The 26,249-nt window shown below is 38.3% G+C and overlaps 1 protein-coding gene across 2 annotated transcripts; it reads right to left on the reverse strand.

The window, feature by feature from the left end:
• Nucleotides 1-447: 447 nt before the first annotated feature.
• Nucleotides 448-25,983, reverse strand: col1a1b (collagen, type I, alpha 1b). 2 transcript variants are annotated; one of them, XM_020533101.2, is made up of 53 exons: nt 25,765-25,983; nt 23,871-24,065; nt 23,074-23,087; nt 22,948-22,971; nt 22,780-22,824; nt 22,216-22,317; nt 22,034-22,105; nt 21,589-21,633; nt 21,313-21,366; nt 20,941-20,994; nt 20,569-20,622; nt 20,266-20,319; nt 20,032-20,085; nt 19,859-19,903; nt 19,245-19,298; nt 19,056-19,100; nt 18,903-18,956; nt 17,427-17,525; nt 17,139-17,183; nt 16,936-17,034; nt 15,725-15,778; nt 15,458-15,565; nt 15,288-15,341; nt 15,083-15,181; nt 14,195-14,248; nt 13,837-13,935; nt 13,237-13,290; nt 12,951-13,004; nt 12,549-12,602; nt 12,378-12,431; nt 11,916-11,960; nt 11,711-11,809; nt 10,283-10,390; nt 10,078-10,131; nt 9,680-9,733; nt 9,331-9,384; nt 9,006-9,059; nt 8,592-8,699; nt 8,412-8,465; nt 7,294-7,347; nt 6,874-7,035; nt 6,177-6,284; nt 5,744-5,851; nt 4,286-4,339; nt 4,072-4,179; nt 3,639-3,692; nt 3,172-3,279; nt 3,008-3,061; nt 2,638-2,745; nt 2,257-2,536; nt 1,762-1,952; nt 1,274-1,519; nt 448-900 (listed from the first exon to the last, which is right to left on the reverse strand). In XM_020533101.2, exons 1-53 carry the CDS (start codon nt 25,844-25,846, stop codon nt 754-756), a joined length of 4,386 nt encoding a protein of 1,461 aa, XP_020388690.1. In that variant the 5' UTR covers nt 25,847-25,983; the 3' UTR covers nt 448-753. The 2 variants fall into 2 exon arrangements, with proteins under 2 accessions (XP_020388690.1, XP_020388689.1); XM_020533100.2 differs by having other exon boundaries at nt 23,074-23,090.
• Between the last annotated feature and the right edge of the window lie 266 nt (nt 25,984-26,249).

Consider the following 26,249-nt stretch of genomic DNA (forward strand, 5'->3'; position numbering starts at 1 on the left):
AGGGAGAAAGGGATCCACATGCTTAACTTTGAAAAAAGACAGGTAGTTTGTGATGTTTCGTTTGCACATACAAGATTTATCCTAGTGTATAGACAGACACTTCTAAATAGCACCGCATTTTGAAGAGAAATTCACTGTATTCCTAGACATGGAGGAATGTTTCTTAGCACCAGTCAAAGGTTCTTCAAGCTTATTGTGCTGTGCTGCACCACTTTAAGAACCTGAGCATAAATAGCACCTTTCTTATATATTTTTTTCTTATAGCTGTGTAACCTATCCCAGCACTTTTCTTTGATTCACTGTGGCTTGCTAATACATTAGGTAACATTTTGTGTGAGGTAGCCCTATAAGTTTTGAACTGGAAGATGTGAGGATTTTAATCTTCTGCACTACAAAATAGCAAAGAACAGATGCTTTCTCACCACATGTAGAAGGACAATAACAAGCTTTTGACATTTTTTCAAATTTATTTTGCCACCTGAAAATGGTACATACAATCTTTCAGTTTTTCTCTGCAGTGGTATATGGCAAAATGTCACCTGCAGTGATCTCTTAACTCCAGGGGAAGGTTTACACCTGACAAGTACTTTTTTCCTGTTGCCATAGAAACAGAGAACATAAAAAAGTGTCCTTGTAGTTGTCCCACCCGTCTTCTGGCCCGAAGTTTAAGCAAGTGGACCGTGGCTGTCGAATGAATTAGAATTCAATGCATAGAAAGTTTAGAGATGACTGCAAGTAAATTTCAAGTCCGTTTTACAAGAAGCAGACTGGGCCAATGTCAACACCAAATTCTTGATCAGCGCCACCAACGTCCATAGGTGCAATGTCAATAATAGGCACTCGTGTTATTTTCGTTGTTTTGTATTCGATGACTGTCCTGCCCCATTCGCCAGTATGTCTCTGTTGGGTTAAAAAAATCAAGCATCATCAATAACTTGTGATATTGGATGGAGTACCTATTTCCTAGTATTATCTCCAATTATTTTCATCTTTAATCACCTGTACAGACTGTTTAGAATCCTTTCAATCACCCAGCAGAAAAATTGACAATTTTGCTCGATGAAGTATCTGGACTCATTTTGGAAATAGCATGTCTCAGAGCATTAAAAATTCTAAAGGCAAGTGAACAAGTTGCTTGATACAATGCATTAGATCTTACTAATTCTATTGGCTGTCTATTGTTAATAAACAAGGTCAAAATGTGCTCCGAGATCCTGTAGTTCCACTTTCTAAATGAGAAGAAAACAACAAAACTATTGCATTTCACACTTACCGTGCAACCATCCTCAGAAACACTGTATGTGAATCGACTGTTGCCTTCTGCTCTGATTTCAATTTCATTGGAACCTTGGAGCAATATAGCCTTCTTCAGGTTACCAGCTTCCTCATCCATGTAGGCAATGCTGTTCTTACAGTGGTATGTGATGTTCTGGGTTGCCTCGGAGGACATCAAACGCAGGAAGGTAATTTGGATTGCAACATCACTAGCAAGGACACCATCATCACCACCATAGCCAAACTAAAAAAGAGAACAAATGTAAGTTCAGGTTATTCCTAAAAGTTATTAATTGAAGACAAATGACATACAGTTTTGAAGCACTTTTATGCTTTAAAATCAACATTTGCACGACTTAGAAAATTTTTTTTTTCCACTAAGCAAGTCCATTTTAACCGTCTATTGCATCATAAGTAAAACATAATTAGATACATAAATTGTAGTGGATAATCATTTGTGTTTTCTTCTGTGACTACACGTTATACCTGGAAGCCACCATCCATGTTCTCGCCGAACCAGACGTGCTTCTTCTCCTTTGGATTCTTGCTTGTGTACCAGTTCTTTCGTGGGATGGATTGTGGGCTTGAGTAGACACAGGTCTCACCAGTTTCCATGTTACAGTATACACGGATAGCATCCAGAGTGCAGCCTTGGTTAGGATCAATCCAATAGTCACCTATGAAATAAATGGTAAAGATCATCAGTGTTCCATCCTTGCTTCGTCAAGTTTGGCTTCAGTCAGTTTGTAGGGTTTTAAGAAAATTCACCATCTATCTAGTAATATAATTCTGAACTTTTTTATGCAGTTACATTTTGCTTTCATTAAAGTACCAATTCTCTTTACATAAAATTCTTTTATTACTGTATTGCAGTTTGCGTATGACTATGATAGTCCCTACATCCAATATATTGTGCGGTTAATTTCAGCATTGATTCTGTACATGACATGGATATATATTGCTTTAAGTATTTAAACTCACCGCTCTTCCAATCTGGGTGGCACATTTTCAGGTCACGGCAAGTACGGGCTGGGTTCTTCCTGGTGCCCTCAGGGCTGCGGATACTCTCGATCTGCTGGGTCAGGGATTTAAGAGTGGTGTCAATTTGAATGTCACGATCTGCAACAGCACCGGCATCATCAGCTCTGAAATAACGGAGTGGATCTGGGCCTTTGTCAGTTTGTGGTGAAGCGAATTGGAAGTCAAATCCTCCAGCAGATGGACCAGGTGGGCCAGGGATACCAGGAGGTCCAGGTGGGCCCTGGAAGGTGAACACAACTGTAGTTAAGTAAGGCTGTATAGAAGGAGAGGAAGTTCATTCTAATTTGCAAATGCAACAGAGTCAGGAGAGGTGCTACTTACAGCAGGACCCATGTCACCATTACGACCACGAGGACCAGGTGGTCCAATAGGACCAGGGAGACCACTAATACCATCTTTGCCAGGAGCACCACTGGGACCAGCAGGACCCTAGTCGGAAAGGAGACACATTAACAAATGGAGCCAGTGTAGTTTTATTAACATATTCATATAGTTTGCCTAACATTAATGAAAATAGTTTAATCATTTAATTCAAATGATTAGCAATCAAGCCACACATTACAAATCTTTCCTGTTTTAGTTACAAATCCTTTCTTCTATTAAAACAATGCTTGAACACCGCATTTTATATGAAACTACTATTGAACTTGAAAAGTGACATTGCTTTCATTGAAAGGAGGAATATACTTACACGTGGGCCACCAGCGCCAGCAGGACCAGAAGGACCTTGCTCACCAGGAGGACCCTGTTGGGATTACAGAAAATATTATTTCAATATGGAAAACATAGCACAGGAAAGAACAATTTTGGACAGGGAATGAAGCTAAAGTTCTGAGATGAAAATGGATAACTTACAGGAGGACCAGACAGACCTTGAATACCAGGGAAACCTCTGTGGCCTTTGATACCTCTTGCACCAGCCTCACCAGATTCACCTCTGTCACCACGGGGACCGACTGCACCCTGAAGTGAGATGAAAAGGAGCTCATTTTAGTTGCTCATATTTTGTATTTCACTCTCCCTAATGTTGGAAAGCTACCAAATGCTCGCTTTACTTGTGCGAACATTTCCTCTTTCAAGTTAACTAAAGCCGTCTCTTGTAATCCCATTTATACAATTTGGTTTAATGAATTTATTTTGGTGTTTTCATTGATCAGTAGTGAAGAAACCAAATTAGCTTAACTATTGCTTATATCTAAATCGCATATCGTCCAATTCATGTAAATATATCAGTTTTTGCTCAGAATTTCTGTCAACAACTCTGAAAGGATGAGTGGTTGTCTTTTAAGCAAAGAGAATATTAAACATCAAATATAACTTACCACAGGACCACGTGGACCCATTGGACCAGCAGGACCAACAGGACCGGGAGCACCCTGAAGGATAGAAAGAAACCCAAATGTAAACATAATTTTCAAATTTATACGTTATAACTACACACATTGAAATCTGTATGTCTTAAATAACTCAAAGTTTCAGTTTTGTCTCTTTCAGGAACAAAAACACTTTGACTCAATTAGCTGCATTCATTTGAAATTAACAACGGAACTTGAACAAATGACTACATGCAATTTGTAGTTGTTCACTTTAGAAGCTAGATTTAACATGACATTAATGATAATTAACTGCATGATCTTTTAATCTTGCTAAATATCTATTGTGGCAGGGCTGTATGTCTGAAGAATTTGTCTAGAGTGCAATATGCTTATAATTTTATGTATCCATATAAAAAGATTTTTTAAAAAGTATAATTACTGGTTCACCACGATCGCCATTCTTGCCAGAAGGACCAACTGGGCCAGGGGCACCAGGGGCACCAGGGGCACCGGGAGGACCAGATGGACCACTTTCACCACGATCACCCTACACAGGAATAACATATTCATTATAATACAATAAGCACAATTCAAAGGAAATGTATTCAAATTATTAAATGTTATTTGTGAACTTGGAATGGAGAAAAACTAACCTTAGGACCAAGAGCACCATCACGACCAGGAGCACCTTCAGCACCAGGGGCACCCTGAAAGCAGGTACAACGTAAATCTTAATATTTGATATTAAAATGCGTTGGTTTCATTCCTTTCACCAACAATCTCGGGATTTATTTGCACTACAACTACAGGTGTTGGTGCAAAGAGATTTCACTTCACACAAATGTTGAAGTTATTATTGACTACAGCATAAATAAAGAGCCAGGACTACCAAAGAAGGAAAACAGGATAAACGTCCTGAGAAGAAATCTTACACCAACAGAAGAAGCTTGAGTCTTACTATCGAGTTAGCGTGACTTTTTGGATCTGACTGTGAAACTGAAGTCACCTGACACTAATACTAAAATTGCAGAGACATCGCAGCAACTCATATCTATTCATTCTGGGGTTTACACCAAAGTTATGCCAAGGGTTCAGAAAAATCTACCCTATCACAAGCATATGCAGAGATGTAAACACAGCCTCTAAATGTACTCTAAAAATAGTTCAGGGAGTTGGATTTGTGGAAGTATCAGAATAATTGACTTCAGGGTGAATTGTTGCAAAGATATAAATTTGGCATTTGTTAATTTGTGCATCAATATAATTAATTTTCACTGGTCAGTTATTAACTGGATGGTAAATTGTTGGTAAATGAACAAAAGATCTGCATGTACAACTACACCAGTCTCAAAGAGTTAATTACAGGTTAGCAAGGCCATAAAAAGCAGACTATTTCTTGAGGAATAGTAGATAAGTTATCTAAACCTGTATCAAACTGTAGTTAGACCACACTTTTAGTCATAAAAAGGACGGAGGTGCAGGAGATGGTGCAGAGAAGATGCATAAGGATGATACCAGAAATGTGTGGCTATACATATCAGAAAAAGATGCGAGTACAGCATGGATCCAGGTCTTTAACATTTTTAAAGGATTTGATAGAATGGATCCAGACAGAATGCTTCCTCTTAGAAGGTAAGTGGAGGAGGCATCAGTTTAAGACAGCCACCAAGAAATCTAAAAAGAATATGGAACTTGCAACCACTGCCTGTGCTTGCAGCAAAGAGTATAGATGTATTTAAGGACAAGGAGAAGGAGGATATGAGATACGAGAAAAAAGGAAGTGAACACTATGATAATAAATGAGGAAAGTTGGAGAGAGGCTTGACAGGAGCTTTTATGCTATCGTGAACTATTTGGACCAAACTACTTGCATTCAGTGTAAGTTATTTTGTTCAGAGGCATTTTGTGCTCAATTCTATATATTTATAAATATAAAGCATCACCCTGTTTATGTTTATGTACTTGCATTGAAATGCTTTGCTCTGCTATTTTGACAGATGACAAAAGGGTGATAAATTTTAAACTGAAGAGCTACTGCATTCGTGTACTAATGTTTGGGGACAATAATGAGAAATCAATATTTCAAGGAATGAAATTATTAACATCCTTACTTCACGACCAGATTCACCAGGTGGGCCAGCAAGGCCAGGAGGTCCCATTGGGCCAGGAGGACCACGGTCACCAGGTGCACCAACTGGACCTTGTTTTCCAGGCTCACCCTAAAGGATAGAGAAAAAAAGTTTTTGCTTATTGAGTGTAAGGACTTTGGCCAAGAAAAGATATAACTTCATAGTCATAACTATAACATGACAAATCAAAGAATAAATGGTGTTGCTTTTTTTTAAATCAGAAGAACACCTTGATCCAGAAGTCTGTTCATAAGCATCGATAAACACAGCCAGCTATCTTTAAATTAGTGCATTCTGTTAATTCCAACACAGTTTTTTGGTAGCTCAGGGGCTTAGAAAAGATGTGGGATATTGGATTCTGGTTATATAGTGCACATGCAGCTTTGCAGAAAAATGGTATTGTTCTGCAACTTACAGTTTTGCCTGGGAGACCCATGGCACCACGCTCTCCTCTTGGGCCACTCAAACCAACTACACCACGTGCGCCAGCAAGACCTTGAGGTCCAGGGAGACCAGATGGACCCTATGAGAAAAAGATGTACATAAAAGTTATAAAAGAACTGAAACAAATTGGTTTTATATGTTCTAACTGATAGTTTGTCAAAACTATTCCTATTTAAAATTAGTAACTATCAGTTAATAAGGTGAGCATCTGAAACACTGAAACCCTACTTCATGTTTTATTCAATAACATACAAAGATTCAGTACACTATGTTTGCAAAACTTATTCTGACGATTGGCAACAATGGAATTAAACAGCTTACAGTGGTTGTTAAGAGAGTAAAAAGCTTTAGATTTCAATTGTTTATAAGGAGGAGAAATGTGACTTTGGAAGTAGGCAAAACTTATGGTCACCCATTAAGAATGCCATCTGATGGTATGCATCACCATACCAATGAAAGAACTGAATTTCACCACTATGTTATCTTGCTAACTTGGATTAATTTGCTTCTTTAGAAATGATCATTTAAAAACAAATAACTGAATTTAGTCCTAATTGCAAGAATGAGTCCTCAATGTCTTTTGAAAATTGCACATTTGTTAATTGCTAAAAATGATTTTCTTAATTCTGAGATTTCAAGTCTGAGTGTTTTAAGCCAAACAAACTTACAGGAGGACCATCAGAGCCAGGAGAACCCTTCTCGCCAGGGGGACCAGGAGGACCAACACCACCAGGTTCACCAGGCCGACCAGCAAGGCCAGCTTCACCACGAATACCTTTGGCACCTTCTTTTCCAGCAGGGCCAGATGGGCCAGGAGGACCAGCATTTCCCTACAAGTGAATGCAACAGTTATAATGTGTATGTCCCAACCTATAAACTCAATAACAACAATGATAGTAAAGAACTAGTTTAGAAAATGTCCTTACATTGCAAAGTATAAGCAATATTGGTTGGTAATGTTAATATTTTGTCTAAGATTGTATTGATATATCAATATTAAAGCCAGTATCCTACTGCCTCATGATTTTGAATATATTAAGAAATAAACAGAATAAATCATGTAAAGATATTTGTAAAATTGTACTTACACTTGGACCAGGTGGACCAACTCTACCAGCAGCACCAGGGAAACCAGTGGCACCCTAAAACAAGATAGCAAATAGTTAAAAGAATTAATTTTTGTCTGAATTAATCAGGTTTTTGATGGACATTTTCAGAATTATAATGAAAATTCTTCTAGTAATTTATGACATGGAAATAACAACAGTTGGTTTAAATTTAAATGGCTGTCCTACAAAATGGCTTTTGGCACATTTAAATTCACTGTCCACCACGTTTCAGCTGTGAGCGTGTATCTGTTAACCTATCTCAGTTGGCCCATTGACGCAATCACAAACCCACAAAAGATATGAGTCTATGGCCCAGATTTTCTGGTCAGCAGTTAAGCAAAGGCACTTTCCATTGACCTCAAAGAAAGATGTTCACAAAGATCTAACAATCATTGTAGCACATGCTTCCCCTTTCCAGACAGCAGTTTAAGTCCAATGCCATGTCAGAGGAATGCATGGGACTACAACACAGACATCATCATGCAGCTAAGCTCCAATCTCATTGAAGCATTCACAGATGGTAAATCAGGAAGTTAAAAGCAATCTTCCTAGAGCAACATTTATTCAAGGGTATGTGAAATTTCTATGATTATGGATAAATTTCATTTCCATCAATATTTAACAGTTGCTCAGGGCCAGTTACGGTTAGTTTGCCAAATAAAACCCAGCTACGGTGTAACTATTTTGAAGAGTTTTACAATACTTGAAGCAAAATTATACAAATTCTCATCAGCTCCTAAGATTACAGTCAGCATGTTAGGTGTTGGGGGGGCAGGGTTTGGTGGTGGAGTGAAGAAGAAGAGTACTCAAAAGCACATCCTCTGGTGAAGTGTAGAATTACTGGCTGGATTTCTACATTAATCAGAACATGTGGGGACTCTACATGTTACAGTCTGTTTTTTTCAATGGACTAATGACAACGAACACTCATTACTTTGCTGTCATTATTGCTGTAAAATTTCGGGCAATATATCACTATGGCTAATGATCTCTGGATTCCAAAATGAACAAAGTACCAAATGTCAACAGAACCTGACACAGCAGCCTTGAAGAGGATTTTAGTCATTAGTTTGAAATAATTCAAAATATGGACTTACAGGTGGACCGGCAGTGCCACGAGCACCTTTAGCACCAGGGGCACCAGCTGGACCCTGGGGAAATAGAAAACAGTGGCTTTGGATTAGATACCGATATACATTAAAATGTGACAGAAAATAAAGTTCACTTTTTAAGTTAAAAATCCAGTTTTCAGCTGTGCTTTATTTATCGTTACTTACAGGAGGACCAGCAATTCCAACTGCACCAACAGGACCTGGGGGACCAGGATCACCCTTTGCTCCAGTATCACCAGATTCACCTTTAGCACCAGGTTGACCATCTGCGCCCTATTAAGGAAAGAAAGACTTATAACTATTTTCACCCAGGCAACATTGATGCTGCACAAATTCTAATATATACTGTCACTATGCTCTTAGGGGCAAGATATAATATTATTAACAAATGTTGCTACAATCATTATGAGATAGGGTAACAAAATTAATTTTACATTGCCTAACAAATGCTTAAATGTACAAATTTTTCAAATTTACATCAAAGCCATTCATACATTAATTTGCTGATAAACTCCATCTGCAGACCATATTTATTAACAACTCATAGGTTTTAATAGGAAACACATTCACAATACTCACAGGAGGACCTGCAAAACCAGCAGGGCCAGGAGAACCAGTTTCACCACGGTCACCCTAAACAGCAGAATAAAAGATGAAAAGCATACATTACCATCAATGAAACATTCTTAGTTTGAGAAATATCAAAAATATTGAATAATGTAAGAGTTGAAAAGTACAAAAGTGCTTTATGATGGGCCTGACAGGCAGCTAGGCAGAGACTGTGGATACCTAGCTTATGATTTTGCAAGTCACACCAGTTGCATGTTAGACCTACCAACAGCACAAGGGTCTTTAAAAATGCACTTAATGTAACGTATGTTTTTTTTAAATATAAATTACTCACAGGAGCACCACGAGCACCAGCAGGACCTGAAGGACCAGGAGGACCAGCTTCACCCTACAACCAATGGATAAACAAAAAATTACTATAAACAAAACATAAGATGAAAGTTTTGAATTAATATAATGCATTTAAGAAGCATGTATTAAAACTGTGATTTGGCTATAATGGTGACAACTTGTTTTGTTGTGTAGGCTGCTATTGATTTTGAGAAAGGAATGTTAAGTCCTCAGATGATTATTTATGTCATTTCGTGATTGTGTGTACACTTCACAGGTGAATTGGATTCAGTTTATAGTTCTATTCAAAGCATTTTAGTAAGAAAGTAACAAGAAGCATTGAAAAACCATACCTTCTCACCAGGAGCTCCAGAATGACCAGGTGGGCCAATTGCTCCAGTCATGCCCTAAGAAAATGATCACATCTTGAAATTAGTATCACAAAAACTGGCAGATCTTGATTGTACTGAAACATGGAGGGATATGTTTGAATGTCAATATGACTCATTTTAAATCTATCCATGTAATAATAGGAGACATCAATTGAACTCATGCTTCCAGTAGGGAAATGCTCTCAATGGGACTACAGGTAGGAGACAGGACTGTCATATGACTGTATTAGTTCTCCAGCCTGAAATTCCATTCATCACAACATCCTAGTAAGAGCACTGGTCCAGGAAATCACCTGAAGCTTTCAAACTTACAGCAATGGCCATAATCAGAATATTTAGAAAACAATCTGACTACTTACTCTCATTCCATCTTTGCCAGGAGCACCATCAATTCCCTTTGGACCTGGCTCACCCTTTGGAGAGAAAGAAAAGTCAAGAAAAGTTATTTTTCATCACCTAAGTAAAAAGAGTTAATAACAACTAATATCTTCACATTTACAGTCATTCAACAGTTTAATCAAAGCTACCAGAATATTGCAAGATAATTGTGCAGAGTATACTCACTCTTGCACCCTTGGCACCAGGAAGACCACTAATACCAACGGCACCAGGCATACCCTGCAGACCAGGAGGACCTTGACCACCAGGAGCACCAACAGGACCACTATCACCCTGAAAGGAGTAAGCAAAAGCAAATATTATCAGGTTATATGTGGGAAAAAGATTACCGAAAAGCAAGTGAAGACTTTCAAAGTTATAATGAATATCTTTTGTATCTGTTGAAACATGGTTACAATAATGTCTGGTGCATATTTTAAAGCAATGAACAGCTCTGGAGACTTCTCGTTAGCTCATCTGAATAAGAAGTCAATGCCTCAATATTTTGCTTGTTTTGGAAAAGAGAATGGAATTTGAAAATGTAAAGGTGTTATGCACACACTCTCTTGTCTCTTGGGAAGCTCTTTTTATGCTATTTCCACCTTTCACATGTGTCACTGTCAGGTATGAAGTCTAAGCTGATGAGGTTTATATGCTGACATTGTGCTTGCACCTTTATGTTGGGTGGTACGGAGGCACAATGGTTAGCACTGATGCCTCACACCTCAGTTCACCCCCAGACTTGGGTGACTACCTTTGTGGAGTTTGCACGTGCTCCCCTTATCTGCATCAGTTTCAGCTGTATTCTCTGGTTTTCTCCCACAGTCCAAAGATGGGCAGGTTTGGTGGATCCACCATGATAAATTACCCTGTGGTGTGCAGGGATGTGCAGGCTAGGTTGGTTAACCATGGCAAATGTGGGGTTAGGGGTGCATGGTGGGTCTGGGTAGGATGCTCTTCGGAGAGTTGGTGCAGACTCAATGGGCTGAATTGGCTTCTTTCTGTACTGCAGGGATTCTATATTTATAAAGCTATGCATCATAGGGTCATTCACTTCATGTACCATCGAGCAATTTACTCCAATTCTTGCTGCATTCCTCTCCAGGCTAGCAAACCAATCTAATACCCTAAAGTTCCAACTGTGTCTCTGCTTGATCTCTGTACCCTCCATCCAGAACCCAAAAGTACAGACCCAATCCCAACCTTGTAGCCAACAGCTGACATATGCTTTACCCATCAGTTTGAAGGTCATGTGTACTTACTTCTAACTTCCTAAGTGTTTATCTTCATTCCAAACATTTTCCAATGAGCTTGAACCTTAAGCCCCCGGTACACATACGCAGTGCTCACCTAGCCTAACCTCAGCATGTGACCTTCTGTATGAAGCCACATCTGGCACGACACTGCCCACTTAAAAGAAAACTTGTAAAGGCAAATTAAGGTTGGTTTGAGATGAAGTAGTATCTGTCAGTCAACTTCATTTCTGGAATGGCAAGTATCATAAATGAATGTTGTTGATGTGGAAACCCTTCATTTAGTGCCTTTAGAAAATATGAAATCATTTTAGTTCTGACTCAAAAGTCATTTCTTGTAGGTTTTTGTGTGAAGGTTTACCTTGGGGCCATCGTTACCAGGAGAGCCAGGAGCACCACGAGTGCCGGGAGGGCCGATAGCACCAGGAGGACCACGTTCACCTGAGAAACCTCTTTCACCCTAAAGAAAATCAGGTTGTACCATTAGAAAATTGCATGGATTCAAATTCTGTGGCTGCAATTTATTTTTAGTTTGGTTATGACGGCAATTTGAATTACAAACTTACTCTTGGGCCAGTACCACCAGGAGCTCCAACATCACCAGGCAAGCCCTATTGTACAAAATTAAACTGTAATTAAAATCAAAAAGTACTCACACAGGCCTTAACTATGGAACTTCAATAGAACAGCTTCTCCCTTATCTTCCAAAATGGTCACCTTATTTCTCCTTTATTGCCATTGAACCAAATAAATAACATTCCATTACAAGACTGTATCTAAAGTCTCCACAAACTGGGAAAGATTTTCTCTGCGCATATCATTAGTAAATGTATTTTTAATGGTTAATTTAACCTACTAAAGAAACCTTCTCCTATTAAGTATCCACAAAAACAATGACTTGTTTTCCTCTGATTAACTCTAATTTTATTTGCTATCCAGGAACCTGAGGATTTATTTATTTCAACTAACATTTAAATCCAATTATTCTTAGAATACCCCAATCTTTGGTTCTTTCGTGAAATACACACCTGTTCACCAGGTTTGCCAGCTTCCCCAGCAGCACCGGGAGGACCTGGGAGACCCTATTAAAGCACAATTGTGATATTGTGTATTAATAAATTGGAAGAGTAATGCATTAATCCAAATCAATGGTGCACATGATGTTACAAAATTCTGAAGAATATTGAAGTTTCTAATACCTGGAAGCCAGGAGCACCTGCGGGTCCTGGTTCACCTCTGTCACCAGTTGGACCCTGTTTGAAAAAGGTAATTATAGACTGAAATCCTGGTTTTCATTCCTTTATATATGTTTAATTTTTATAACATGTTAATTCAAAATTAATACATGACTGGTATCCAGTCTATGATGCATCCAATTTCTGATGTTATGTGCAAACAATAATATTAATATAAAAACAGGCACTGTATGACATGTTTGTTAATATCTGGTTTAGTAAAAATTTGCAAAAGACAAAACGGAATGGACACAATATTTTCTTTTGCAGTGTTCTCCTTAGCCAGTCTCCAACATAATGCTGGGGTTGCTTCATTTATTAAGCTAAGTATTTTTTATTTCCCTAATTGATTAGCTTATTACTTACAGCAGGGCCAGCAGGGCCAGGGGCACCAACTTCACCATCTTTACCAGCAGGACCCTACAAGAGAACATAATTAAATAACATGCATTAGTGATAATCATCAATTTCAAATGCTACTCATTGAGTTTTCAATTCAGATCTGTGAACATTATTAAAGGTTATGTTGAATCTGTAGTGTTATGAGATTGAGTAAGTTTTACAATTTGTGTTAATTTAATGAATGATAAAAATCATTAAAATATTAGTAAAAAAAAGTGTAATGGGAGCTAACACCAAGCAGCATACTTACCACTGCACCAACAGGACCAGCAATTCCTCTCTCACCAGGCTTGCCAGACTCACCCTATAGGGTGCAAAATATGAGTAAATATGAGCTTATATGATTCATATAAACTTGAGACCTTTTTAAGATAACCTCTTGATAAATTAGATCTTCTTAATTCATAAGGTTACATGTTGTTTGTTTCTATCAAAAGCTTCGTACTAGTGACTTTAGTTAAATTCCACAAAATTATCCAAACAAATGAATCTGGAAAATACTGTATGTGATAATCAGATAGGTAAAAGCATCTAGAACTTATACAAGAAGCTTTAACAAAGGGGCTAAACTACTAAAACCTCCGAGGGCTTAAGTTGCAAAGTTAGGGGTGTGCCACTTACTACTGCATCTATCCACTCAATTCCAACTCTAAGCTGACATTGAGGATAGTGTGATTATATTAAGACATCTATTGGCGTGTTTTACAAAAGCATGTTTATCAACAGAAATCCTCTATTCTGCACATTCACACACCTTGGGCAGTTGATGTTACCACACACTTTAATGGATGTTGGCTCTCATTTAAAGGTTTATAACACATGCTGTGTGGCTTTTGATTTTGGTACTTACAGCAGCGCCCTTAGGACCAGGGAAACCCATCACACCAGGCTGACCTCTTGGCCCAGCAGGACCAGGTGGACCAGGGCGACCATCTTGACCAGCGGGACCCTGTTGTTAGATCAATGTAGAATATCAGATGGTGATAATTTGTAGGCTTGTCATAGACCTACACCTAAATGGCTTTTACAGAGATATTTGCTACATTTGTTTAATTAACAAGTAGTATAGTATAAATTGAAATACAGGGCCATGATTTCTTTAAAATTTTCAAATCTTTCATGCCTTATAATGACACCCTAGTACATATCTGGTGAACAGCTTTCAGCAAATATACTAAAATGTTTTCCTTAGGGAAATAAATACTTACAGGAGGACCAGGCTTTCCATCAGCACCAGGACTGCCAGGGCTACCAGTCAGACCCTAAAATACAAAACTGAATTAACATAGTGCCTAACAAATTCTTCAGAAATATTCCAATGCTTTTTGCAAAACGAGTTGCAATTAGATAAGCAACCTCAGCAGTTAATGTACACTGTACTGTACTACAAGAAACAATAAGGAAAATTTACTGTTTTGTTTGTATGTAAACGGAGAAGAATGTTTCTTATTTTTTAAATAGTGTGATACAATCATGAATGGAAGCCTGAAAAAGTAGCCAGTGAAGGACACCACCTCTGCATTTGAATAATCTCAAAATACTATTAGAATGTATTCAATAGAAAACACTCTCAGAATCACTTCTTACTTTCCAAACAAAAGGAGACAAAGTGCTTTGTGATATTTTACACCAAATTCTATCAGGAGCCAATGTCTTTAATAGTAGCAAATTAGATTTGTATCAAGTATTTCACAGAGTTTAAAGAGAAGTTAAATTTTGCATTTTTTTCTTTTACAGCTTATTCCATAATTTATACAAGTTACTGTAAGAAAAGATAATGTCCTGTGAGACAAGATGTAGAATCAGATTTTCTTCAGTTTGCTCATTTACACAAGAGCATAAAACAAAGGAAATGATTCAAAGGACAAGTTTTGCATCTAGGTTTTGGTTATATATAATGTGGAAAGGAAATATGTCCCTTTTTGATGCGTGGACATATCATCTTGCCAGAAGCACTGCCTAATCTGTACATTTTGTTCATATGTTATTTGCAGTTTTGGAATTATATCTTTTGTTGTCCTCTATTGTGACAGAGACAGTTCCTTTGAGTGTTGTTTAAGTGTTAGTCTGCCACCCTATCCTTGTTAAATACTCACTCTTGCACCAGGGAGACCAGCCTCACCAGGTCGGCCAGGTTCACCAGTGGCACCCTTGGGACCAAGAGGGCCAGCAGGACCACGTTCTCCTTGAACACCCTGCAACAGGAAAGAAATATAAATTGAGAAACTTGAAGGAATTTACAGACTGCACAGTTCCTGTAACAATGAACAGAACAGAAGAACTTCAGAAGAATTTCCATACCTTGGGACCCATTGGACCGTCACTACCAGGGAAACCACGGAGTCCAGGGCCACCCTGCAATGGAAAGAAAGTTAAAGGTACAAGATTACGCATCATTGTTGTTACCTCAGAGATTGGTGAAACATTAGCCTACCAATTTAATAATGATGAAAATAGCATTTTTAACTTACACGTTCACCAAGGCTGCCAGGAAGACCTTGAATGCCAGGCTCACCACGGGCACCTCTCTTTCCTTCCTCACCAGCTGGGCCAGGAGGACCTGAAGGACCAGAAATACCCTAGAAAATATCAAAGTTATTATCAGTAACCATTCACTGGGGCAATTCATTCTTGTTGCATTAACTGTTATTGAACATTTGATCATATTTCCTATTAGATTAAAACCTATGAAACTGCTGAATGCAAATAATTGCTTAAAGCTGAGGACAAATACTTACATGTTCACCTTTTGCACCAGGTTCACCCTTGACACCAGGAGCACCGGCCTCACCCTAAAGGGACAAACAAATGACATTAAACATCAGAGGTCAATTATGAATCAGGGTTCTTTTACAAAAAGTGATTTGGCTCTTCTGAAAACTTGGTCCTGAAATTTTACAGAAGCTTTACCGATGTTCTGTTGTATGTCCAATTGGAGATCACCAAAGCCCTATGGGAACAGTGAACATTGCTGTGTTCAGCTGTTGGTTATAATCTCCACAGATGTTCCACAGACTTGATATGAGAATTACAGTGGGAGATCAGTTGGACTTTCATGGAATGTCAGCTATTTGACATTGTGTAATGTGTACAGATCAACTAGACTGCAGATAAAGTAAGAGCTAGATTTACTTTTTGTAGTTAAAATATTTGTGGTCACATACATACTTGTGTTCCTATTAATGAATAAAAATTTACAATGGTCAGTACTCTTTTAAATTTGTCAATACAGCACAGCTGGTTAGTTTTCTTTAACTTGAGTTGTGGATTTTGGCCTTCATATTAAGCTTTAGCACTTCAATGATGAGTATCTTATTTTGATGGTGATCAATTCTCTGGATTGCTGAAGAAAATGTTCACCAAGTGCTTGTTTTCAAAATGTACACATAAAATGATAGATCACTTGTTTTAAGTGATCAGACCAGTTCATGGTCTGATGTCCTAGAGGTCAAGTGAATGGTAAAACAGCCATTAGATCCCATCTTCAGCCTAATAGTTGGCCCACTTGACAGACAACTTACTCAACTTTGGAATAGAAGTCAAATCCCTGAACAGGTGGGGCAAAGGGCAAGGTAAAAGCTAAAACAACTGAAGTAAGAAATACTATGAAAATTAATAGGGCAGAATGGAATAGGTCTAAAGATGAAATATAAGCCAAGTCACTTAAACTTCTACTTTTATTTAAACGATTTATTGATTTTGGGGTGTATCATTATATCATAAATATACAACTAACTTTGAGTCTGGAGTAATACAAGTCCATTCAAAGCTTCATTTGGTAGCAAAACATGTGACTTAAAATCTTGATGGAATGGCTGGTCCAGAAATACACCAGAGCCACTATCACTTGAAAGATTATTCTAATCTCCCTCTCAATGTAGTGGATGGCTCAGTGTTTATTATTAAGATGAGAAACAGATAAAGTTCTGTGGATCCAGAAGGCACTTACCGTGTTACCCTTAGGACCAGTAGGTCCGATAGCACCTTGTGGACCACTTGGTCCTCGTGGACCAGGGAAGCCAGGAGCACCAGAAATACCGGGAGCACCCTGAAACACAAGCAGTTACAATATCACTCATTACAATCATCAATTTACCAGAAAATCCCAGTTTACCAAAATAATTCAGGAAGCAAAAAAAATTATTTACTCACAGCTGCACCTTTGGCTCCAGGTTGACCATCAGCACCAGAGAGACCCTAATGATGAAAAAAAAGAATTAAATGAGATCAATGTTTGAGAAAGCTTAGGTGCACATAAACATCAAAAGATGCAAAATGTTATGGTTGACAGTCTTTTGAAATTTCAAACAAGGAGAATTAATTTATGAAGTTGAGTTCAGGATGGGCAACAAATGCTTGCCCTTTCAGGAATCCTATGGAAGAATATCCCTAATCCCAATATGAATTCCCACACCCCCCCAACCAGCCTCAAATACTTACAGGAGCACCAGTTGGGCCAGCAGGTCCAGGGTTGCCAGGTTCACCACGAGCGCCAGCAGGACCATCAGCACCACGACCACCAGCAGGACCAGCTTCACCCTAAGGCAAAAACAAAATTGATCGACATTGATTGAACAAACTGCTTCATTTGTCTTTAGTGCTAGAATTCTAGTGCAGCACAGAGATGTTCAGGCAGAAATGGCTAGGCCCTTTCCAAAGGACTGGTATTCCATCATTTCCTGAATATCCCTGGATTTTACTGAGTAGAAGCCACTAGGATTTTGTTTGGGTTATTAAAGCATACCATGACACGTCACAGAAGTGAAAAATGTCTGACAACTTGAGCATTGCAAAGTTGAACAATGTTTGGTGTTCCTTTGAGGCTATTCAGTTTGAACTAGACGAAGTGGCTTTACTCCATAATGTAATCGGCTTCTTAGCATGTGCCCATCAAGCTGGCATCTCAACACACATTGATGTCCAATTGTAATATCCATAATGAACAGATATGATTAAAATAGGAAAATATTGAATACTTATAAAGTGAACTCATTGAAAATAAATAAAGGAACAATTATTTTTCAGTTTTCTACACTAAACTAAAACAGTATTTAACTCTAATGAGGTTAGGTCACAGAACAACAAAGGAGCTAAATGACCCATTCCCATGTTTCTAGCTGCAATGTAATTCTAACATAAAGATGGTCTCCCTATTACACAAAATTATAAAATTAATGTTGTTTCAATGCGCATGCAAACCTCATTTCAAATTATTGTTCCTTTGTTTATTTCCTCTTGGTTTAATCAGATATTAATCTGAATATTTTAGGAAAATCTTGCGCACTATTCCCACCCAAATCTACAACCCAACTGCCTCCATTTTGAAACTCAGACCACAGTTCTCTTCAAGAGGTACACCTCACCTCTGTTCTGGCTCAGAACAAAAATGTTCAGGGCTAGATGTCTGCCTTGGCTTAAATGAAAATCACTCCTTTCTCCTTAGGAGAATAGTCAAGAACTATTCACAAAGATGCGTAATGTCAATGCATCACCGAGTGCAATTGAGAGACGCAGTCAACAGCATTCTTCTGACAGAAAAATTTCTTGGAAAATGCATTAGATATATCTTTTAAATCCAAACTAGCAGCATAACAAGGAAGAATAGTGCTTGCTACTTTTATTCTCTAGGGACAGTTGGTGGAGTCAAAGGTAACCGCATTCTCACACCAGACTGAGGCACTAAAGCCACCAGGATAAGGTACTGTACCAACAGTGTAAGGCATGAACAATTTGCAATGTATGAGCCATGTCTGAGCTGAATTTGCTTCAACCTGACCTCCTTACCACAGAAGGAGCTTTCTTATTCATTTCTTCCCATTCAGAGACATGCTTGCTAAGGTGGTATCATGAAGAACATCAATTGGATCAAGAGATAGCCATAATTTTAAATGCCAAATTGTAGCATATATACTATACCTTTGCACCAGGAGCACCAGGGAAACCAGGGGGGCCAGCTGGACCAACAGGGCCCTGAAAGATAAGTATTTAGATCATGTTACATTCTGGAGAAGAGAAAAAGTAATCTGTAAATCTTATGTAGAGGGATTAAATCAAACAAAAGGTACTTACAGGTGGGCCAGCCGCACCAGCAGCACCATCGTTACCACGAGCTCCCTGCAATAGTTAAAGGAGGAGCTCATTGTTATCCTGTACCAAATGAGTCAAATAACAACTATACAAGTAAATGTAAAATAAATCCTTAAGGCAGCAAATCATACAGGTATTCTAATTAGTTTATAAATATAATTTTGTACTTACAGCAGGACCAGGGGCACCAGGTCGACCTCGCTCACCAGAGGTACCACGTGGACCCTGTTCAAAGTAATACATAATGTTACTTCTATCCATCATTATAACTACAAAACCATATGGTGTCATAGCTTTTGCTTCTGTGTAAAAGTGATTGCAGTATCCATCTACAAAGGTAACAAATTTTATTTCAAAGGTAGGCCCACCAATTTCTTGGTGATTCCCTTCATCTTAGGCCTTATCTTCAGCAGATCAGAGCAATCTCTAGCAAAATTTAATTGCATGACTGATTCTTGTTACCTACGTTTTTCAATGAAGAATCTGCAGAAATATCAGATGTGGGTGCTCCTATGGTGTTCTCTCCTTTATACTCATGTCCACTTTTTTTACTTAATTTATTAATTGAAGAACATATAGATAGTAACAGCAAACTGTTTTCCTACACAATATTGATATCACTCATCCAGGCCCAGTGTGTTTTGTTCTTTACAGCTTAATTATATCCATGTAAATGGCTATCAAACAAATGGACTGTATATGATAAAATTTATTTCTTACATATTGTAATTTCCCAAGGAACTCTGTAATGGCTGTTTTTGCAGGAAAAAGGTTAATTTGCTTACCATTGCACCAGGGCTGCCATTTTCACCAGGAGCACCAGCTTCACCCTTTCATAAGTAAAATGAAAATCACTGTTAGAATGCTGAGCTATTATTACACAAATAATACAACTATTGTGCATAAAGGAAAAGACAGCATTATAACAAAATTTGTCAAAGGTACATGGATGCATTACCTTAGGTCCAGCAGGTCCAGGATCACCCTTAGCACCATCTAGACCATTGTAACCCTGCACAGAAAGGGAAAAGTGATGAAAAATAAGGCTCTACTAAACTAACGAATATTTTGAAACCAAACACATTTTTAGGAATTCAATTTACTATACAAAAACATTCAGTATCATTTGCACAAACATAATTGTCTGCATATTGATGTATCACTTTTAACCAAACTGCAAAATTGCACTCACTCGGTGTCCTTTGATTCCTGGAAGTCCGGGAGTTCCAGGGAAACCACGAGCACCCTAAAACATAACAAATGGTTTGTAAAATATAGGAAATCTGCTTTTGCAAAGAAGTGGAGAATTATGTAAGGTGGATGCATTCATGCATTTTTGATACCAAGGCAATATGTTTGAATGTTGATAATTTCAGTATGCCCACTTCCTCTTGTGCTATAATCAGTAACTAAGCACGTGATAGAGAAAAACTGACATACTAGATTGCAGGCATGTTGCAATATCCTTAAGAAGGTTTGGTGGAAAATGCTTTACCTGAGGACCGGGGGCACCGCGATCACCAGGGCGACCAGGCTTGCCATTTTCACCCTATGGAGGAAAAGAGAAAGGTCAGCCATTTGTAAACTGTCAATTATCTTGAATAAGACACAAACATGCACATTTATGAATTTAATTCTATTCAGTACGTTTCAAGGACTGGGTTTTAAAATTTATGCTATTAATTATCACACATAGCTCCAATATAAATTCAGTTGGGCAGAAGTGAATGGATTCAATAGTCAAAAATAGATTTGTGAAATTAAAGCTGAATGTATCATGTAATTCTGTCCAAAAACAGAAAGCAAGTAGCTAACTGTTTTATATTTTTGTACTAAGTACATTTACAGACCGTTTGGTACTACTTACATCATCACCATTCTTTCCAGGAGGGCCAGGAGGACCACGTGGACCCATTGGACCCTAAAGTGTTAAAAATGTAAAGTCACAATATTAAGACATGGTAAACACAAGGAACTGGTGTCTTTCAGTTCACTGCTCTAAATGGCTAAGCTTTCAATCTGTTAGTGAAACTGTCAGCTGGTATCATAAAGCATTCATTCCCAGCATCTATACATTTGTAAACTATCTTCACAAAGCATTGAGTGGTAAAAAGAATCCCACCTTGAAGGGAATTATTTTATAAAGTAGAAATTATATGTTTCTAAAACAAATTGAACGTGAATCAATATGGTGCTCTTAAGGAGAACAGCAGTGACTTTTAGTTTACTGAGTACTTACAGGTGCACCTGGTTCACCAGGTTCTCCTTGGTGTCCCTGGAATCCTTGAGGACCCTAAAGATTAAACAACATAAAGCACATTTTAATAATCATGGTTTTTCAGTGTACTCAGAATCTATATTGCTTTCCAATTTAAGTTCTGCTCTCCTTTTTATAATTGAAAATTGATTAACATTTTATATTTTAGATAAGTATTAGCTCCATCAACTTTTAACCTTTACTTCAATAGTCAAAGATCAACTGACATTATTGGAAAAAAAGCATTTGTGTACTTACAGGTGCACCAGGTGGGCCGGGAGCTCCTCTGGGACCCATTGGACCCTAGGACATAAACAAGATTTGTTAGTAAAACAGTACACAGTTTTATGGATCTTTGTAACTTGTTTTTTTAACCTTAAGTTGGAAATAAAATGATAACAATGTGTCAAAACTCATCAAAACAAAAGCTAAAAACACATGCACCTACTAATCTCTGTCCTCAAGCCAATGATTCTACTCTTCCCTGATCTTAAATTAATAGTTTTAATACTCAAAACCATTCAATGTTACAGACTTTCTTTCTGTTAGATCAAAGTTAATTCTACGTCTCTTCATTCTCAGGTGATTACATGTAACTTACTTAATTCAGAAATGTCAAACTGACATAAAATTTTATAACCTATGCAGGGCCATTGTTGCACCTTACATATATTATAAGGAAAAGGGAAAGATGGGCTCATACCATAGGTCCAGGCATTGGAATACCGCCAGATGTTTTCTCACTGAAGCCACCACTCATCTGAGGGAGGAAGTTCTGGAAGAAAGCAAAGTGATTTTAGATGTCTGCAGCCTGTGAAATGTATTGAAAATATTTAGAACCATTGCACTATGTATTTCATCAGGTAAGTATTGAAGGTCACTTACTCCGCCAAGGCCAGATGTTCCAGGTTGACCAGGTGGACCAGGGGGGCCATCACGACCTGGAGGTCCTGGGATTCCATCTCTTCCTGGTAAACCTGGAAGTCCCTAAAGATGCAAAAGATTATGTTCGTTGTTACAGAAGAAAATATTGTGTATATCATTTCACTTTAGTTGCAATTGTAGCCTCAGCAACACTCTTAGCTATTGTCATCTCTTCAGTTGTCACTTCCTGTTTACCATCATTTCCTGTCTCTGAAGCCTCTCCATCATTGGCAAAGGATTAGTGTTCATTTTAATGCAACCCCAAAAGGATAATACTAGCAATTAACGGTGGATGATTGTAATACATTAAACTTCAAGCCCTCTATGTTTTAAAACTTATTACATTTTACATATGGTGTCTATGAATATCTGCTCTTTTTTCTTTCAGATAGCCTTTTGGACATTTTTTAACTTCTTTCAAAAAAAGCTATGTTATAATCAAGGACCTAATAGTTTGGAAACAATAATATCAAATTTGTTTCAATAAGATGGTAACAACAAGATGGTTTAAAAATATCAACTTACTCTATCACCCTTAGGACCAGGTTCTCCCTTGGGGCCTTGAGGTCCCTGAAAAAAATGTATTTGTATTACAATTTAAATTGCAAATAACGGTAAAGTTAATAAATGTTCAACTTTTGTGTATTTAGAATATCTTTTGTTGACCTGTAAATAAAAAGCATTTCTATTTACCTGAATACCAGGGCCAGAGGGATACTGGAAAGAAAAATTAATAAGTCAGTGTATGGATATATATGTTACAAGTAACCATGTAAATATGTCATTGTCATATTGTCTAAATGAATATGATGTACTTACTGTTTCTCCGCCTTCTGCTGTAACAAAATAAAAAAGAGATTAATTTATAAACACATTTTCTCAACTAACAGAAAGCATTGTAATTATTGCTCAGAAATAGCTTATAGTTTATTTACTGCGCATATGTTTTGAGGGAGGAGAGTGCAACAGAACATTACTTCTAAGACTCCTTCCTGTTTTAGCTCTACTTGGGGCTGTGACATGTTCACTGAATCATTCAATGATGTCATAGTTGTAACCCATTTTTATAAAATCAAACCCAAAATGCTTAAATTGGTTTAAACAAAACCTCTTTCAGATCAAATGATTCAGAAAAAGACAATAACATTTTTTTTTTTAAAAATCAAAGACACTCAATTAAATTAAAATTAAAAGTGGTTTATTTATTGTGGCTGTGGTTGTGGTGCTTCTGTCTTAAATAACCCCATAACGTTCAATGTCACTTTCACCATAAAATGACAAAACGTTTCTTGCAAACCATAAATGCTGACTGACTAGTATAATGTAACCATTACTGGTTTTGAACTGAATTCATCTAAAGCTTTCAAACGTAATGTGTATTTTGTCACTAGGTTTAAAAAGCAATGTTGAGAATTGTCCAGTCGAGTGGATACTTCATTCCAGTTCCAGTTGCTGCCTCGCACCTATTATTGCTACCTTTTCCTGAACTAGTTTGCTGTTGATAATTGAATTTGGGAATGCAAGGCGATGATCTAACATAAGTTGTCAGGTGGCTGGCGGAGAGCACGTTAAGACGCCTTCGAACAATTGACTAAGGGACCACAGCAAACACTCACGATCTTTTTCGGGGCAGACGGGGCAGCATTCTCCGTCGCGCACTTCGGCATTGGGGCAGTCGATGGTTTCCTCGCAGATTATTTCGTCACAAAGGACCCGGCCATTGTCGCAGACGCAAATCAGGCAGGGTTCGGGTTTCCAGATATCCTTGTTTTCGAACGTTTCTCCATCCTTGTAGCAGCTAGGTCCGCTATCTGAGAATCAAACGGGATATATCAACCACAGTGATACCGAACGCCCTCTAATGGGCAGAAAGGCAAGAACGGCTTTGGGGGAAAAAAGTGACCAACTTCAAAGGGACGAGTAAATGAATGCAGATTCATGTTTAGCTATTTATTTTGTATCCCAAACAGCCTAAGATAGAACTGATAACGCTACTCCTCAATTTAAAAAGAACATGCACTTTTGACATTGTGACCTGTACGCAACACAAGAATTTTCCACATTTAAGTTTTAACAATGCACCAAGTATTTTGGTCTTTATTTTAAAGGGGCTTCCTTTATTTTAGGCTCACGTTATTTAATGAAACGTGTTGCTTGAGTGACACAAGCTCTCAAGCTAAGATTATCAGGCGAGAAATTCAACAGATGGCGCTCAAGCTCCACCTCAGATTTAGCACTGCAGTAAACTGCACAAAAATGCATCCGACTCAATCCATCATTTTTAGTACGCCGTTTCATTTAAAACACGTCCGTGCAGAATTGTTAATGTGGTGGTGGAGTAAATCAGAGTTAAAGTGGATTTCTGACGAAAAGTCATATCGTAGTCGAAACGTTAACTCTTTCTCACTCCACAAATGCAGCCAGACCTGCTGAGTTTCTTTTTCCGCCAGTTTTGTCTTTGTTTTAAATTAGAAGAACCTGGTTGTCTTGGGGAAAAAAGCCAGTTTACAATAGCTACCATTTTACATGTTGTCTAGAGATGGCGCTGTTAAGCCATAGCACTGGACTCCTGCTCGCAACTTGCTTGGCTTTGAATATAATGTCCAAACATCTGGATTGCTTCTATTCCGAACACTGGACTTTTTTTTCCCCCTCAAACAACTTAGTTTCTTGGCTTGAACTTTAAATACGCTAATTTTCGGAATTGAAACAATTTCGATTTTCTTTAAAGCTACCTTATGCCTGAAATTCAATTTGTACCTGCAAACTAAACTTGGAACTAGGCAAAATCACTAAAAATCAAATCCAGATTTTACCCCTTTATGCATTTTATTCAATTTAATAATATTTTAAGTGTATTTTAATTCGCGTTGTGGTCTGTTTTCCTTCTCTTTGACACCAATTTTCATTTGGACCCAATTTATTCGAAATTCGCCACAAAGGATCTGCTCCAAAGTGACACACCCACTATCAAAAGCTGCTTTCAACCAATTGTCTGGTCGAGACTCCTTCACTCCAACTAATATGGTCCCAACAATTGTCTTTGTTCTGTTTGCCTTTCTTAAACGGGGTGGATACAGCAATTCTTGTAGGTTGGCGGAGAAGTTAGACAGTCTGACAGCCACGTAATACACGAATGTGGTTTCTTTTAATGCACCCATCCCCTAGAGATCGAAAAACCATTCCATAAAAGGAAATTCGTTGCGGTAATCTATTTCAAATCGTTTGCATAGTTCGAACAAAACTCAACAAGCTTTCGGAAAACTCCAAACATTACCGTCTGAAACTAACATCAGGAAAATGTTGCCTGACATTTTTTCGATCTACAATCCTGCAAGTCAATTTCACATTAGAGCTTTCTTTGCAAACTTTTAATAGAATTCAAAGTTGTGCATCCCTCTCCCGTTATGTCGTTCGTAGCGTTCGCCTCTTAAGCGGGCGATAGACGGGAGATTTTTCAAAACAGTTCTTCAGGACGAAACAGAAGGAAAACGAGAAAGGAACACTTACTGTCATCGTCCGCTTGACATCTTCCCACCACTAACGTTGCTGCCAGCAACAGCAAAGTCCGCGTATCCACAAAGCTGAACATGTCTAAATATTAGACATGTAGACTCTTTGGGGTAAAAAAGGGAAACTTTCTTTAACGTCCGGACATGCAATGGTTCTGGTGTGTAATTCCAAGCTTCAGCACCGAGCCCCAGCAGAAACTTCCTACTGTTCCGTTTGCAGATCGCCTGCCCTTTTATGTGTGCCAGGCTTTGGAGGTGTGAACGGTTGCCGCCCATCTCCAGGCATTCCCCCCCAAACAAATCTCCTCCTCCAGTTGGAAACCGGCAAAGTCCCCGCCTGCGGGAGGGTCCAATTGTCTCTGACCATCCACTAACATGTACAAAGATGCCTTCCTCCAATCGGGGTGGAAAGAGGGAATTCTGGATGGCTGGTGTGAGCCGCCATGTGGCTGTTGGACTCATACTTGCACTCCACGCCCTCCC

The sequence above is a fragment of the Rhincodon typus genome, chromosome 30, assembly GCF_021869965.1.
Source record: "Rhincodon typus isolate 14 chromosome 30, sRhiTyp1.1, whole genome shotgun sequence".
Classification (NCBI taxonomy): Eukaryota; Metazoa; Chordata; class Chondrichthyes; order Orectolobiformes; family Rhincodontidae; genus Rhincodon; species Rhincodon typus.